Source organism: Muntiacus reevesi, chromosome 18, assembly GCF_963930625.1.
Source record: "Muntiacus reevesi chromosome 18, mMunRee1.1, whole genome shotgun sequence".
In the NCBI taxonomy this organism is placed as follows: domain Eukaryota; kingdom Metazoa; phylum Chordata; class Mammalia; order Artiodactyla; family Cervidae; genus Muntiacus; species Muntiacus reevesi.
The window spans coordinates 10,510,737-10,528,280 of record NC_089266.1 but is presented as its reverse complement, the minus strand read 5'-3'; the positions used below and the strand labels follow the sequence as shown (position 1 = coordinate 10,528,280).

Below are 17,544 nucleotides of genomic sequence, written 5' to 3'. Positions count from 1 at the left end.
CGTGTGGTATGTGAACTGTGTCAAAAATCAGGTGGGGAATCTTTAACACTGCCTCTAAATTATACTTAAAAAGGGCATGGGCAAGGGGGGAAATACTTGTAAAGCATGTACTTGACAAAAGACAAACTGGAAAATATGAAGAATTTTATGTGTAGGTAGAATGATGGTCCCTCCAAATGTGTGCTCAGTGGCTTAGTTGTGTCCAACTTTTTGTGACTCCGTGGACTGTAGCCTGCCAGGCTCCTCTGTCCATGGAATTTTCCAGGCAAGAATGCTGGAGTTGATTGCCATTTCCTTCTCCAGGGGATCTTCCTGACCCAAGGATTGAACCTATGACTCGAGTCTCCTGCATTGGCAGGCAGGTTCTTTACCACTAGCGCCACCTGAGACTTGGGTTCTAACATGACAAACTCGGAACTGAGGGCTACTAATTGTCAACTTTCATTTTTTTCTTAGGACCTCAGACAATAGTGAAATAAACAAGGAATTATACTGTCAGTGCTGTGGGCAAGAATATGTCCTAGATAAGGAGTCTCTTTTAAGAAATTCATCTGAGGGCTTCCCCGATGGCTCAGTGGTAAAGAATCTGCCTACCAATCCAGGAAACACAGGTTTGATCCCTGATCTGGGAGGATCCCACATGGCTCAGAGCAAACTAAGCCTGTGCTCCAGAGCCCAGGAGCTGCATGTGCTCTGAGCAAAGAGCCCATTGCTGCAACGACTAAAGCCCATGCTCCCTAGAGCCCATGCCCCCCAAGGAGAGAAGCCACCGTGATGAGAAGTCACACACCACAACTAGAGAGTAGCTCTCACTCAGAGATTAGAGAAACCCACCTACCCCACTCCCAAATGCCCACATCTTAATCCCTGGAATCTGTGAATATCCCACATTAAATGGCCAGAGGGACTTTGCAGGTGAGATTAAGAATTTGACATGAAGGACTACCATGGGTCAGAGAAGTCAGACTTCCATGGTGTAATGGAAGAGGCGGGAGAGAGTCTCATTGGTGAGGAGGATTCAGCTCACCGTTGCTGCATTCGGTGCCCCGAGCTACGATCTGGAGTAGCCCCTAGAAGCTCAGGAGGATGTGAAGGTGACAGCACACCTCAGACCTGTATGCGCGGGAGACTGAATTCTACCAACAACCCGAAAGCAAGGGAGCCTCCAGAGAGGAAGCAGCAGCCCTGCTAACACCTGATTTTAGCCCGGTGAGACCAAGTCAAACTTCTAACCTACAGAACCATGATAGAATAAATCTGTCATTTTAAGCCACGGAGATTGTGGTAATTTGTCAGTAGCAATGGAAAAACTTTTATAACTCAGGGGGAACAAATCTAAGTAAAAAATAGGCAAAATACCTGAATAGACACTTCACCAAAGATTTATGAGTGACATAAGTCCAGGAAAAGATGCTCACCATCTTCAGTCATTAGGAACACAAATCACACCCATGAAATCCACTGTCAGTGGAATGGCTGAAATTGCAGAGACCAGACCAAGCCACAGCGAAGCTGGTAGGAGCACAGAGCGAGTCACTCACTTTGGAAAATAGTTCAATCACACACACACCCCCTCCATATGACCTGACTGTATCATGCTTGGTGTCTGCTCAAGAGAAATGAAAACGTCCGTTCACACTGGTCCACGACTGCTGACCACATCTTTATTCCTAACAGTAAATGGCTGAAAACACTCTTAACACCATTAAAATTTGATAAACCATGTGGCACCTCCGTACCACGGAAAACTATTTGGCAATGAAAAAGCACACATACAACATGGATGAATCTCAAAAGTAGTTAGATTAATATTAGCCCCCCTCCCCCAAAAAAGCTGTATGATTCCATTTATAGAAAATTCAAAAAAATGTAAACTATAGTGACCAAAAGCAGACCAGTGGTTGCCTGGGAACGGAAGTGTGGGCGTAGCAGCTTTAGTCCATAGAGCCCTTGAGCAGGGTTGGGGAGGGCATGCATCTCCCACCAGGTGACTGACACCAGGCCTGGCTGGCTGTTCTCCAGTCACCTGACACAGGATACTAGGGTGTGAGGTGGTGGGCTGTGAGGGTGCTGCTCAGAGTGCACAATAAAGCATGCACACTCTGCCCAGAAATGTCCAGGGGCCCATCAAGGATGGAGTCCTACTTCTGTGTCAAGACCTTCAGGTGTATCCTTTTATTGAAAATAATTGCACTTCAGATTGAGGGTTCCCTGAATCCTGTGAACTCTGCTGAGTTGTTGGGGGCAGCAGCCCCCAATTCTGTGCTTTCATCGGGTCCCAGCAGCAGGGAGGTGGGCCTTGCGATGCAGGTACCACCCCGTCCAGGCACCACCTCTGCGTCATAGGTGGGCAGTGGTGGCTGACAGTGCACACACATTGCAGTGACAGGCTACAGAGGAGCAAAGCTTCCAGTAAACATTTCCAGTATAGGGCACCCCTCAGGGCATTGATCTGACTGGCATCTGGGCAGAACACTCAGACGAGCTGCTGGCCCAGAGCCCGGGAGACAGACTCACAAGCAGACCTGGGTGTTCAAAGACGTCAGTGCCATGTGACTCGGGGTAAGCACTTCTGACCCAAGGCCCCTACTCCGCCGACTGAGGCTGCACGTGCTGGGCCACTGGGAGGTCTGTAAAGGAGCAGCATACCACTGGGCCCCGGGTTAAGACCAGCTGATGACAAACTGCTCTCCCATGGTCAGCGAGACAGGGATGTCCAGAGTCTGGGGACAAGAAATAGGAAAACTGGGTTGGCAACCGAAGTGAGGCAGACTGGAGCCTGCAGATGTGGGTGGGCAGTGGACATGGGGCCTGGCCTGGCCCTGGGAGTCTTGCTCTTCCCTCCCAGCACTCCTGGCAGTGGCCACCTCAATCTGCTTTGGAAACAAGCTGCCGTTTAACCAGGGGCCGACACCGTGGACACGGGCAGAGGAAAGATGTGAAGTGTAAGGTACGCTCCCCACTCTTCCATGAAGTTCTGCTCCCTCTGCCCGTGTAACACTCAAGTGTCCTCTCCCTGCTGGACAGGGGTCCCATGAATGCCAGTTCAGCGGGCACCTCCTACCCCCTCACCCACCCTCAGAGACAGGCCCTCTGGCCCCAAGTGTGGGCTCTCTTGCCTCTGTGTCAGGGCTGAAGGTGAAGTTGGAGACAGGAATGCTGTTGCAGAGGACCTGATGGGGGGCTGTGGCCACCCCCAGGACGGTCACGTTCCTCAGCTGCAGGCTGGCCCCCTCACTGCTCATGTGCACCAGCTTGTTCACAATGGTGTTCTGGCCGGAGCAGACAGACAGGACCGGAGGTGTGAGCAGATGGTCTGGGGCAGCAAGCCCCACTCGGGCAGAGTCTCTGGGCAGCACACCCCCGGCAACCCCTGGGATGCTGGCACAGTGCAGGAAGCTCTGGTCAAGGCACTTGGCCCACGGGCTCTTCTCCTCTTCAGTCTGGTTGACCCGGTGGCAGGTGGCCATCCCAGGACCCCAGGCCCAGCTACCCTCACCGAGTCAGGAGAGTCACCCCAAGATGGCCCCCAGCCTGGGTGGATCCGACTCACGTTCTTGGCCAGGAAGATGAGCTGCATGTAGTCCCCGCCGTCCAGCACTCCCAGGCTTTCCCCATCGTCCCAGAACAGCTCCCCTTGGGCCTCCCCACTGGCAGTCAGGGCCACAGCCAGGGCCATGGGTTGCTTGCGGGACTCTGTGGTCGTGAGGGCAGGGCCCTGGGAGGGGGTGGCCCACGTCACTGTCCCAAGCCTGGTGGAGGCCTCCAAACCCAGGTGTGAGGGATGCTAGGCTGGGACAGTGCCATAGTGGAACCGAGATCCGCAGGACAGTCTACAGCCAAGTAGCCTGGAGGCCTGTGGAGACCACCCTGACCCAGGGGTCACCTCAGAGGACACAAGGCCCATGGAAGTTTGCAGACTGACTGTTTTCTGAGAAGGGCCAATGAAGCTCTAGGAGGCCTCCCCTCTGCCTGGCCTGGGAGCAAGTCAGTGCAGGGATGTGTCCTTCCCCAGCCCAGGTCATCTTCACCCCTCAGAAGCATCATCTCTCTCTGGGGGTGGGCCTCCAGCTGGAAAGAGGCATGTGGGGGCCCAGCGGCCCCAGGGCTTGACAAATGGGCTCAGGGGCCCGGTCCATGTACCTGCATAGGGATGATGTGCCCAGCCCGGAGGTGGACGTTGATGGTGTCCAGCGGGGCGGACAGCGTCACCCACTGCCCCTTGCTGTGGATGGTAGATATGAGGGGTGCAGGAGGTGGGAGGCTGCCAAAGGCCTCCATTGGTACCTGGAGGGGGATGTCATATCACAAAGGGTCCTGGGCAGTGCCAAGACACTGTGCTATTGTTGGGAGGCAAGAGCAGAGACTGAGCCCCACAGTGGGGACAGAGCATGATAGGCTGAAGCCAGGGCTCGGGTGGGGCCGCTCAGAGGATGGGATAAGGGGCAGGAGTGTGGAAGCAGGAGAACTGGAGTCCTGGCTCAGTTTGGTGGCAAGTCACCCATCCAGCCTCAGTTTCCCCATCTAGAAAATGGGTCCTGCAAGGATCTCACAAGATGATGCTAGTGGAGAAGCTCCAGGTGAGGGCCCTCATGTAGCCAGGACCCCTCCATACCAACAATGCCAGAGGGAGGACCTCTCCACCATCTCCCCCATCCTCCCAGGCTTCAGGGCCCCAGGACTCACCTGGGTCTGCAGGTCGTACCATGTGCCCTGGGGGAAGTAGCCAGTGACTTCAACCTTCTCAGCCTCGAGCACTGGGGTGATAAGCAGAGCCTCCCCCCATAGGAGCTGGCGGTCCACAGTCCAGGTGCTGGGGTCCTCAGGGAACCTTCAAACAGGAAAGACTGGCAGGGCGGTCTGGTAACCTCTGAGGTCAGTGGGCTCAGGGGACCCGTGGGGAGGTTTGGAAAGGAGCTGAAGGACCTGGGTTACATGTGGCAGGGCTGGTTCTAGCCAAATGAAGTCAAGGCAGGAGCCAAGAGTAACTGCTCCTTGCCTGATTATCCGGGCATGACCTGTTCACATCTCCTACTTGCAAACTGTGTTCTTGCCCATGTGTTTTATTTGGTTCTTGATATTAGTCTTACACTTGGTCTGAGTTTCTGTACATTAGGGAAAGTGTCATTTTATTGACAAGTGAAAGTCACTCAGTCATGTCCAACTCTTTGTGACCCCATGGACTATACAGTCCATGGACTTCTCCAGTCCAGAATACTGGAGTGGGTAGCCTTTCCCTTCTCCAGGGGATATTCCCAACCCAGGGATCAAACCCTGGTCTCCTGCATTGTAGGCAGATTCTTTTATCAACTTAGCCACGAAGGTTTTCTGCTATTCATTTGCCTTGACAATCTATGTTCAGAGCAGTTTTCTGTTTATTTTTCTGTTTATGTTCAGAGAAATGTTATTTTTTTTTCCTCTAAATTAAACCTCCTTCCTTTGCTTTTTGCTTTTGATGCTTAGAAAGCCCTTTCTTGCCAGAGCAGAGGGAAACATCGACTTCTGTTTTCCTGGGGCTTTTTCTACAGCTTAATTTTTGACATTTAATTCATCTGGAATTTAAGTTTGTATGAGATGAGAGGAAACAGACTTTTGCAAATAGCTTACTAATTACCACACTACTGAAAAATCCTTTAACCCTCTGATTCAAGGAGCCATTTTACAGGATGGTAACTTCTCAGGTATACTGAGTCCTATCTGTGGGATAGCTATTGGATTTCTTCGGTGGTCTTATTACCTTAAGCCTCAAACGGATTCAATCATGGTCGACTTACAACTTGTTTTGCCATCTGGGAGGCCTGGTCTGTACTCAGTGTTCCTCATGGGATTTTCTGTTACCGAGGGCTCCTAGCCCTGAACTGGAATCCAGTGGGTAGGAACTGTTGGTGCAGGGGTTACCTCAGTGGGGAGGGCCCAGATTTTGCTGCCACCTCCCTCCTCCTGGTGCCTGGAACACCCAACGCAGGAGGGTGGCTGCCCTGAGGTCAGTGGGCCTGAGGCCATCGCTCCCAACCCAGGCACTCACTCCAGGAAGAGGGGCCGGGCCACCGTCTCGCCTCTGACGTGGGCCCCGTGGAACAGCGTGTAGAGATAGGGCAGCAGCACGTAGCGCAGGGTGAAGGCCTTCCTCATGGCTTGTTGTGCCGTCTCACTGAACCTGTACGGTTCCTGCGGCTGTGGTGGAGGGCGTGGCGGAAGCACCTGGGATCTGGGGTGGCAGTCCCCCAGGTTCCCCCACCCTAGGAGATCCAGCACTTTGGGCCAGCCAGGGCTGGGATCCCTGGCACAGAAAGCGGTGTTCCCCAGGGCACAGCCTCCCCTGCCGTCCCTGCCCTACCTGGCTGTTCAGGGCATTGTGGTTCCGCATGAAGGGGTAGAAGGCCCCCAGCTGGGTCCAGCGCACACACAGCTCCTCTGAGGTGTTGCCCAGGAAGCCACAGATGTCAGCCCCTACCAGGGGCACCCCCAGCAGATTGAAAAGCAGGATTTCTGGAGGGCAGAGTCAGACAGGTCTGCAGACGCCACAGCTGGGCCTGTCCAGGAGCCTGACAGACGTTGTCTGTTGAACTGGCGAGGGAGGAGGATCCCTCCCGAAGACCCTCCCACTCAGCCCCCACTCGACGGCTGGCGCAGGCTGGCGCATCCTGTACTCGTGGTTTCAGTAGAACACCCTGCCGTATCCGCTCCCTAACACCTAGGGTGTGCAGGGCAAACTAGATCGGTCAGGGATGAATTGAATCCCCTCCCCACCCCACAAAGGTTAAGTTCTAGTCCTAACCCCCAGTTGCTGGGAATGTGACCACATTTGGAAATAGGGTCATTGCAGACATGATCAGGTTGAGGACATCAGGGTGGGCACTGATCCACCATGACTTGTTTCCCTATCAGAAGAAGGCATCAGATACAGGAAACACAGAGGGTCCCAAGCAAGATGAACTCAAACAGACCTACACCAAGACACAATTAAAATGGCAAAAGTTAAAGAGGATTCAGGCCTGACCCGCCACACTGGCCCCAGGATAAAAATCAGAGCCAGTCAGCACCCGTGGGCAGAGCCAGCAGCAGCTTTGTGAAGGAAGAATGGACTCAGCTCAGCAGGACGTCACATACACGACGTTCATATGCATCACACGTGAAAGCAAGCCTGTGACTAGGAAAGCACTTCCAGGCTGGAGGGTTTGATGGAGGCTCTCTTCAGTTGTGACCTCAGGGGGTCACCTCTACCCTCTCCCCAGGGCTCCTGAGCCATCCCTGGGCCTAAGACATCTGCAGCATCAGAGCTCTTGAAACAAAAGTCAAAATTCTCTCTGTAAGGTGGAGCCAGGCACTGAGACAACAGCGGTGGGAGCGCCCTTTGGACTGAGCTCAGATGCAGTTTTCACGCAACTCAGAATGTGGTCATCAGAAGGGATGTTCTAACAAAGCATGAATCCAAGATGGGATGCTGGGAAGAGGGGCACCACAGGTGAGCCCACTTACAGGAGTTGGCGGCAGGCCCCACCCCATCCCAGCAGCATCTCTTTGAGGACCTGGCTCTGGACAAACTCCCCTGGAGAGGGGCCCACCCTCCACTCCTCGCCCCACCTCCTGACAGGTATGCTCACCTGGCACGGAGTAGGAAAGCTGCTCCCAGTTGCTCCACACATCCCCTGTCCAGTGGCCGGAGTATCGGCCGTGGCCAGCAAAGGTTGAGCGAGAGATCACGAAGGGACGCGTCCCTCGAGCCTTCACCAGGGCCCTGGGTGGAAAGAGCTGTGTTGAGCAGGGTCACCAGGAACCTCGTCACTGCCAGCAAGAGCGCCTGGCAGTGCAGCAGGGATGGTGGGCTGGGAACAAGGAGCCGGATAGCTGAGGGCTCTGCCTGTGTCTGCCAGGCGGTCAGCCCTGCCACCCGACTTACCCTCAAAATGCACATGTCCCAGGCTGGACAAACATCCCTTGAAGCTCAAGGAAGCCAGAGGTCCTGACCAGCCCTGGCCTCCCTGTCTCGTCACTATGCCCTTCCTCTGAGGCACCAGGCATGGAGCCGGAGGGTAAGAGGGGTTAGTATGGGGGTGGCAGGGGCCCTGGGGGGAACCTGGGCTTCCTTCTCTCCTTCCCCCACCCTGGCCCCTCACCTGTAGGAGGCTAAGGCTTCAGTCAGGCCATACAGGTTGTGCAGATCATAGTGTGTGGACAGGAACTGGTGGCTGGAGGCGCAGATGGTGGCTGCCCGGAGAGTCCCGCCAACCACCCCTGGAGAAGGGGGAGCTGTTTCCTTGGAGCCTCCGCCCAGCAGGCTGGTGCCCCCCACATCCTGGAGCTTCTTGGGACCCGGGTACAGTCTCCACTTCTCCAAGGACAGGACGAGGTGGTGCCACAGCCTGGCCTCTGCAGACCCAGACTTCACCTCTGCCTGCTCCTAAACCAGCTGCGCCTGGAGCACCCCCTCTGAAGGGTCTCGCCTCAGCAGCACATGCCCGGTCAGCATCACGTGGCTGGGGCCTCCCCACATGAACCTCACTCCTGAGGCTTCCCTCACATGCCCCGGGCTCCTGCTGTCTATCAGCTTCTCAGAAACCAGGGCTTCAAGCCTCCCAAACCAGAGAAGGGAAATCCCTTGGTTTGAGCTATTAAGTCCCCAGCTGACTAGTGCTAGGAACAGGCAGGTGGAGGCAGGCAGGGATTGGGGACAGCTCACCTGGCATGTATGGTGGGTTCTCCAGGTTGTTGTCTGGGCAGCCATCCACTGAGCCCCTCACAAAATTGGATGGCTCATTCATATCCTGTGAGAAAGGACTGGGGGGTAGGATGCCCTACCTGGTTCAGGGCATGGGGCTGGTCCCCAAGGCCATGGGACACCCAGGGGCAGGGCCACACTCACGATCCACATGCCATCGAAGGGCACTTGGGCGTGGAACTCGGTCACCATGTCCTGCCACCAGTCAAGAGCCTCGGGGTTGGTGAAGTCGGGGAAGGCGGTGAGTCCGGGCCACACCTGGACAAGAGGTCAGAGGGCAGACGGGGCCCCTAGAGCCTGCACAGAGGTCCTGGGCAAACCAGCTGCGGGCAGGGCTGCAGCCTCACTCATCTCCCCTGGGGGTGGGTGGACTGCAAGGGGGAGGAGCATGGGGAAAGGCCCCAGAAGCCACACTCCTGGCAGCCTTCTTCCTGGTCCTTGGCTTGCCCTGGGGAAGAAGCAGGGACTCTTCTGGATGCACCCCTGCACCCCCCCACTCCACCGCATGGAAGCCCCTGGGGACCCAGAGGATGTAGAGGACTCTGAGGTCTCCCTGAGGAGCTTTGGAGCTTGCGTCTGAACTGCCTGCAAACAAGGGCCCCCGACACAAGGATTCTAGGTGGCCTGCCTTGTCAGAAGCCAGTCACCCCCAGCTGTGAACCCCGCCTTCAGTACCACTGGCCGGAGACCCCTCTTTCTCCCCCTCGCCCCCCAGGCCCCACTGTACCTGCCCAATCAGTGGCTGCCCAGTCTCATTGGTGATGAAGACCCCTCGCCTCAGACCCTCGTCGTAGGGTCGGTAGGTCCCAGCAGGGCCTGAGCTGCTGATGGCAGGATCCTGGAGAGAGAAACCAGTCAGGATGAGAAGGAAACGCCTGAAACCTTGGCCCCATTGCTGGGAAAATGCTCTCCCTAAATGTTAGCAAGGCAGAAGTGGATGCAGCTTCATGTGAGTCAACACGCTGTGTGTGGAGGTGCACGCAACCCGCCCCCGGATGGTCAAATGGGGAGCACCTGGATGCAAGAGTTACTTTTGCTTGAAGGGCCCAGAATTTCACAAATGCTCCACAGTGACCATTTATTTCATTTAGAAATAAAAATAAGAAAAGGTCTGCACCTGCCCTCCTTACTCTGAGTGAGTGGCCCTGGACACCGCTCCCTTCAGAGGGGCCACGAGGATAGAAATGACCATCAGTCCAATTCCAAACGGATTTCCTCTCCTGAGGGGCATCCACGGTGGCGACTACTTGGTTGTCTCAGCTCCCCCTCCCCACCTCCTCCTCTGGGCACCCCCCACAAGCTATACCAGCCTGAACTGCATCCCTCTGACTGTGGGGACTGGCCTAGGGAGGTGTGTCCTTGTGCTGAACCACTCAGAGCCTGCCCTGCACCCCATAAGGCAGAGCTGACCACAGGGAGGAAAGGCAGGGGTCTCGCGGAGCATTCCAACTGCCCCAGCACACAGCTCCGCCTGGCCTGCCAGAGTTGAGTGGTGTCAGCTGAGTGATGCGCTCACCACTTGCTTTCAGCGGTTCAAGCAACTTACAGCTGCAAGGATCCTGAGCAAACACATGTTTCCAGGTTCATCACTGGACCACAAAGGCCAAGTCTATAAATCTGATAGTCCCTCAATACCAAAGACCCTCAGAAATGTCCTCCGTGCCCATGGCAGGTCAAGGATGATGCCACTGAGAGCTGGAGCCACCGGACGCTGGGACCCTTGGCTTCCAAAAGAGCCCGCTCCGCACGGCACAGGACCCAAGGGGCACTCACCACAATCATGATGTACCGCCGACCGATCTGGTGGAGCTCCTGCACCATGGCTGGGAAGTCCCCGAAGTGGTCCTTGTTGAAGGTGAAGTCCCGTCTGGCATCCATGTAGTCGAGGTCATTCCACTGGACGTCCTGCAGCCACAGCACAGGGCGGTCGGGGCCCAGGCTCACCACCCCAACCCCCCAACGGGCCCCAGGCCCCTCCCCAGCACTCACCAGGGGGAAGTAGGCCCTGGTCATGTTCTCTACGACCTGGCGGGTGATGGCGGAGGTGGAGTAGCCCCAGCGGCACAGGTGGAAGCCCAGGCCCCAGTATGGCGGCATGAACGGGTAGCCTGGGGGCCAAGGTGACTGTGAGTGGGCAGGAGGGACTGGGGAGGGAGCAGCCGGGGCCGGGGCGAGGCCTACCCACGACATCCAGGTACTGCTGCACCACGCTCTTGGGCTCCGGGCCCAGGAAGATGTACACGTCCAGGATCCCGCCTGTCGACCTCCAGCTGAGGGCTGGGCTGGGCTGGAGGACCACATCTGGAGGAAGCAGCCTTGGGGCTCAGGGACAAATACTCACCCCCCTTCCCTGGGGCCTTCAGCGCTGCACCAATGGGCCAAACACCTGCTGGAGAGGTCCTCCTGCAGGGAGCCCGGGGGCCCAGGGCAGTCACTCTAAGCCCAGCTCACTGAGAGACCTGGAGCAGGATGGGAAGGTGCTGAGCAGCCTGAGGCTCCCCCTTTACGGCCTCAGTCCCCCTCCTCACATCAGAGGTCTCACCTTAGGGGCACCGAAGGATAGAGCTGGCAGAGGCCATGGCCCACTGCTCATTTCTCAGAGAATGTACAAGGCTCGATCCCCTGCCCCCTCCTCTGAGACCTGCAACAGGTCTGCAACAGACCTGCAACAGATCTCAGGCAGGTACAGAGAGTCCCAGCCCCCTCAAGGTAGGCGGGGGTGTAGCTGCATCAGGGAAACCCTGGCTGGGGGCTTAGAAGCAGAACTGGCCAGAAGATGTGGAAGCCCCAGTGCCCCCGTGCTTACCCATGGCGTTGCTATTCAGCAGGAAGACCCCGTGAGCCAACCCGCCATCCTCCAGGACCAGGTAGAAAGGGTGAGATCCGTACAGGTTCACGTTGGGCTGGGACATGGCAGACACCCAACATTACGTCCTGGCCCATGAGGCCCCTCTGATCCCAGACCCCCTTCCGCCACCCCTTTACCTCAGGGGCGATGTCCCGGTTCCAGAGGGTGATCTTGGTCCAGTTGGTGCTGAGCATCAGGGACCCAAGATGTTCGGCAAGGCCTGTGATGCGCTGGGATGGCAGGGAGGTGGACAGCTGCAGAAACTGGTCCGCAAAGAACAGGGGGGCCACTGTGGTGTTCAGCCTGCCAGAAGAGACCAGGTGACCTCGCACAAGAAGCTGACAGCCCTTTGAGCCCTGACCACAAGCGGCTGCTGCCCAAAATCTTCCAGTCCTGGGGGTTGTGGCCCTGAGTACCACCTCCCAGGAGGGCCAAACTGCTCCCAGACTTCATGGAGCTGCCCGGCCAGAGGCAGTTAGGGCACTCCGAGGTTCCACAGGGCCAAGAGAAAGGATGAGACAAGTTAATAACTGCAGTGTCTGATAAATTGATATGTGCTGTGCTGTGCTTAGTCGCTCAGTTGTGTCCAACTCTGTGACCCCATGGACTGTAGCCCGCCAGGCTCCTCTGTCCATGGGGGTTTTCCAGGCAAGAATACTGGAGTGGGTTGCCATGCCCTCCTCCAGAGGATCTTCCCAACCCAAGGATCAAACCCAGGTCTCCCACATTGCAGGCAGATTCTTTACTGGCTGAGCTACTTGGGAAACCCATATTGATGTGTACCCTGTGATAAAGAAATAAATAATAAAGCAGAGTATGGGGTGTTGTCTGAGTGATGCAGCTCCTTTAGACTGGACAGGGTTTCTCAGCCAAGGCACTGCTGATGTCTGGGCCGATCCCTCTGTGTTCTGGGCCATCCTGTGTGCTGTGGGGAGCTGAGTGGAATCCCTGCATCCCCGCCTTGGTCGTGACAATGTCTGCAGCTCTTGCCAAGTGTCCCCTGGGGAAAATCACTCCCCATGGGCCTCCCTGGGGTGGACAGTGTGGGTGGGGGGCCTTTGAGAAGGGGCCTTTGAAGGCTCGGGTGCAGGGAACAGTGAGCACCAGGGCCCCCAGGGGCCATGAACAGCAAGGAGGCCAGAGCAGGAGGGTGGACCACAACAGGGTCAGGGACAATGCCCTCCAGCTCCCTGGCCCTCCCACCTAGATTGGGGGCGGGCACAGAGACTAGGCGGGCACAGAGACTAGGCACTCACAGCACCCGTCCGTCCAGCTTCCGCCGCACGACCACCCCAAAGGGCTCCTCCGAGAACTCCACGCTGTACAGTGTGAACGGCGCCTGGCTGCTGACACGTGGGGTCTCCAAGGGCACCTCATAGCGCCTGTTGGCAGGATCTTTGATCTAGAGGACGAGAATAGTGTCATGAGGCCCTTGGTGGCTGGCTGCCCCAACACCTGTCCACTCCATCCTTCACCCTCCAGAGGAGGGAGGAGTCAGTTCAAGTCCCCAGGGCGGCCGCACAGAGCGTGGAGGTGTGGACAGACTAGTCCACACCCCTGAGCCTCAGTTTCCTATAGAGCCAGGAGAGCACCTCCTGTGGGCTGCCAGGTAAAATATACAACACCAGGAAATCTGGGTTTCAGATACACAATTGTTTTTAGTATTAATATGTCCCAGATAGTCTATGGGACATACTTATGCTAAAAAAAAAAAAAAAAAAAAAGACTAATTCCTCAGTTATCTGAAATTCAAAACTGTATTTTTATTTCCTGAATCTGGCAACGTTTTTCTGTCTGGCATTCCTAGTCATATGGTGAATGCGAAAACATAATTAGATCACCCAACCATTGTCTGGGTACACAGTCATCACTCAGTAATTCATGGCTGCTGTTAATTACTTTGTTAAAATAACTGGGCATTACTGAACTGTGTGCTGCAGGCTCTCTCACCTTTGTGTCTGGACATTCATTCAGTGGACAAATTTTTACCGAGCACCTGCTATGTGCCAGACACTGTCCCAGCGGCTGGGAATAAATCAGACAAGAGGCCCTGCCCTCAGTGGCTGGGATCCCACCACCCACTGCCTGGAACGTCACCCTTCCTGCCTCCTACTTTAGGTCCCAGCTGGGATGTCACTTCCTGGGGGTGGGGGGGACCGAACCTTCCACCACCTCACTTTAAGCCCTGCCCTCTAGAACACTCCGAGAACCTCCCAGTCACTGTCTTAGTGACCCACTATCCCCTGAATGTAGATGCCATGTCTGCTCACACCCAGACTCTAGGTGAGGGTACAGTACACATCTATGCATTAATAAACACCCCATAGAGTCCGTCTTCAGGCTTCCCTGGTGGCTCAGACGCTAAAGAATCCACCTGCAATGCAGGAGACCTGGGTTCAGTCCCTGGGTTGGAAGATCCCCTGGAGGAGGGCGTGGCAACCCACTCCAGTATTCTTGCCTGGAGAATCCCCATGGACAGAGGAGCCTGGCAGGCTACAGTCCTTGGGGGGTCTCAACGAGTCGGACATGACTGAGCGACTCAGCACAGCAGAATCCATCTTCATCCACCGTCCACACACCCGCTCTGCCCCTGCCCAGCCCCTGGCCCCCATCCTGCCCACCGTGAAGTGGAGTCGGCTCTCGGTCTCCATCAACACATCCAGCCTCAGGGTCATGATGTCCTTGGGGAAGAAGGTCGGGACGGCACGGGTCAGGGTGGCCGTGTACCCTGTCTCAGTGGTGGTCAGGTTCTCCAGCCTGTAACTGGGGTAGCTGGGAGGGAAGAAGCACCAGGGCTGCCCCATCTGAGCACCCGGAGGCCACTCTGCAGGCACGTAGCAGCAGCCGCGGGCCTCACACTGCTGCTGGGTAATGCCCTTGTCTGGGGCACAGTCGAAGCGGCTGTTGGGGGGCAGGTCGCACTGTGTGGGCGCTGCCCTGGGGCTGCCACGGCATTCTGGGCTGCTGGCTCCTGGCTGGCAAGCTTGGTGAATCTCATCTTGGGAGAAGCCTCGTAGTTCTCGGGGGACCACCTCCAAGTCATGAAGCAGGATGTTCCCCAGGAGGGCCAAGGAGAGGAGGGTGCAGACCCCCAGCAGGGAGCGGAAGCAGGGTGGCCACCTCATCATGGGTGGGCAGTGGATCTAGGAAGCATGCAGACAGAAGAACCAGGCTCAGTAGGACAGTAGGAAGGAATGCCCAGGACCTCAGGAGACTCTCAAAGCAGCTTCCAGACTTGAACTTGGGGCTGGCCCAACTGCGCCCAGGGCGGAAGTGAGTGAGGGCAGACCTGGGGCAGGGCGGAAAACGGGAAAGGAGAGAAAAGTCCCAAACAGGGAGTTGCAGAATTCTGTGCATTGTGGTCTTCTAATATGTCACAAATTAACGCATCTAGAATGTCTTTCAAAGTGACTTAATGACTCAACAAAGACAAAATAACAAAATGACAAAATGACTCAACAAAATGACAAAATGATGTGACAAAGACCCACATGACAGATCAAGTGGAACAAGTTCCCACAGTAGATGGAGCAAGTCCCGCTTTTGTATGAGGATTGTGACCAAGGTGATTAAGTCTTGGCCAATGGGGCAGAAGCGTGCCCTCTCTCTGTCCCTCTCTGCTGACCTGGATGTGGATACAGCCTCTGAGGGGTCTTGGGCACCACAACCCAGGGCAACACTCAAGGATGGCCGAGCAAAGGAGAGAGGCCTGGCCCCCAGGACTTGGCAGGTGTAGCCCCTCCCGGCCCCTGCCCACACGGGGTCTGGTTGTGGGTCTCTGCCACAGCCACTGCACTGGAGCCTCATTCTGGTGACTCTGGTGCTAAGACTGTTATTACCCACATCTTGCTTATCTTTATGTAAGGAACATTGTCCAGCTCCTCTGAGGAGCAGCAGCCATGGATATGGGACTAAACATGCCAGGATTTTACTTGGGGAATCCTTTTTATCTGCTTGAGAGAAAATGCGGAGGTTGGCAGAGAGGCTGAGACCACCCACACGTACCCACCCTCCTGATCCCAGAGGAGGCTGGTGGGTCCCAGAGCCCAAGACTGTCATGCAGGTTAAGGAAGGTTGGTGAAGGTCATGGCACTGGGGGTCCTCAAGCCAAAGCTGGTCCTTAGAGGGGTCCAGGTCTCCCAGAAGAAGCCTGCCCTAGTGTTAAGGGCCAGGAGGTGGCCCCTTGCAGGAGATGACAGTGATGCTGTCAGGGCACAGGAGCAGAATCTCTGTCAGCAAAGCTCCTTGTGGCAAGATGTCTGTGAGCTGCATTCTCATGGCCTCTGGAAACATGCAGATACTGGGGGGCAAAGTCACCCACCGCAGAGGTGCACCCATGTCACTGAGAGTCTGAGCCTGCCCCAAACAGACCAGTCAGTCACCTGGAACATTTTGGCCACCATACTTCACCAGTATGTTAAGTGTAAGAGCAAACTGTTTTCATTCACAACACTTCTGGCACCAAAAGCGTGAGGCTTTTTCACACTCAATTCAATTCAATTCTGACAAGAACTCCTGGATTAGCAAAGACCCTACAGGTTGAGGGCTCAGTCCCATGAACTTCCCCCATCTCAGACACTAACTATGAGTTCCAGATTGTCACTTCCACTTCTGACCACGTGGCTATAAATTCCCGGGTTCACACAATACCCCTCACCTCAGGTTCAATAACTGGCTAGAACAACTCACAGAACTCAGGAAAGCACTTTACTTGTTTATTATAAAAGATACAACCTAGGAATACCCAGAGGGCAAGGTATGGACAAGGGGTGCTCAGCTTCTATGCCTTCTCTGGGCTGGCCACCCTCTGAGTAACAAAATGTGTTCACCAGCTCGGAAGCTCTCTAAACCTCAACTAAATGATGAGATCACTGACCACTGGTAATTAACTTAATCATCAGCCTTGCTCCTGGGAGTGAGGCCAGGTGAAAGTTCCCATCCTGGAATCCTGCCTTGGTTCTTCTGGGGACTAGCCTCCATTCTGAAGCTGTTTACAAGCCCCCAGTCATCTCATTAGCATGAAACAGACATTCTTATCACCACCAAGATTCTAGGGTCTTTAGGAGTTGTGTGTCAGGAACTGGGGACAAAGACTTGGGATAAATATCTATTTTTTATACCACACAGTGTCCCAGCTCCACTTGATTCTGTTAGACACATCTGTGATCGTGATGATTCAGAAACTCAAGATCTTGGCCCTTCCCACCCAGACTTCAGAAGCTGAAGAGGTGGCCAGTGGCACAGCCAGGGCAGCACCCCATCCCTTCCCTGTTTCGATTTTACAGACAGAGAAGACAGTCTAGAAGGGGGAAGAGATCCTACAATGGGGAAGGGGCACACTCACAGCGATCGACAATTTAGAGAGAAAAATGGGGAAGGACGGACGGTCAGTAGGTCAAGTGGCGCCCCAGAGGGCCTGTCGCCCCATTTTCTGGGCTGTGACTTTGAACCACTGCCCCCCAGGCCACGGTGGTGGTACGGACAAGCTTGATTCAGAGCCCAGCTCCACCACCTGCAGAGGCAGCTAAAGGGTTTTTAAACCTCCCGTGCCTCAGCTTCCTCCCTGTGAACGTGGGCAAGCACAGCCTTCCTCGCCCAGCTCGGGGGCAATGAATGGGTACCGTGGAGCTTCCGGGGTCCTGAGGTGTTACTGAGGTCACTGTCGTCACTGCTGACCTCTGGCGCGCGGCCCTGGCACGATGCCCTCAACTCCTCCAAAAGGAAAGCACTGCCGACCAACCCTTCTATCGATCGGCCCCTCCCTTCTCGGGCTTGACGACTGCCTGGACCCGCCAAGCCTCAAGTCTGTGGGGTTGCCGCGGACCGCCCCGGCTCCGCCACTCGCTGGGACCACCCGCAGCCCCAATCCAGCTGTCAGGCCGGCTCACCTCCGCGCACGCGCGCCGGCCGCAGTAGCAACCTCGGGATCCAGCGCCCGCGGCTCAGTGGCGGCGAGTCACGTGACAGTCCCCTGCGC

The 17,544-nt window shown here is 55.8% G+C and overlaps 1 protein-coding gene across 1 annotated transcript; it reads right to left on the bottom strand.

Moving 5' to 3' along the window:
* Positions 1-1,366: 1,366 nt before the first annotated feature.
* GAA (alpha glucosidase) lies at positions 1,367-17,532 on the bottom strand. Its single transcript, XM_065910087.1, has 20 exons — positions 17,456-17,532; positions 14,189-14,710; positions 12,824-12,969; positions 11,705-11,870; positions 11,526-11,622; positions 10,901-11,020; positions 10,709-10,827; positions 10,493-10,624; positions 9,447-9,557; positions 8,864-8,977; positions 8,681-8,765; positions 8,118-8,235; positions 7,605-7,738; positions 6,338-6,489; positions 6,026-6,174; positions 4,687-4,831; positions 4,144-4,287; positions 3,554-3,718; positions 3,120-3,272; positions 1,367-2,723 (listed from the first exon to the last, which is right to left on the bottom strand). The coding sequence occupies exons 2-20, from the start codon at positions 14,693-14,695 to the stop codon at positions 2,664-2,666; spliced, it is 2,817 nt and encodes a 938-aa protein (XP_065766159.1). The 5' UTR covers positions 14,696-14,710; positions 17,456-17,532; the 3' UTR covers positions 1,367-2,663.
* Between the last annotated feature and the right edge of the window lie 12 nt (positions 17,533-17,544).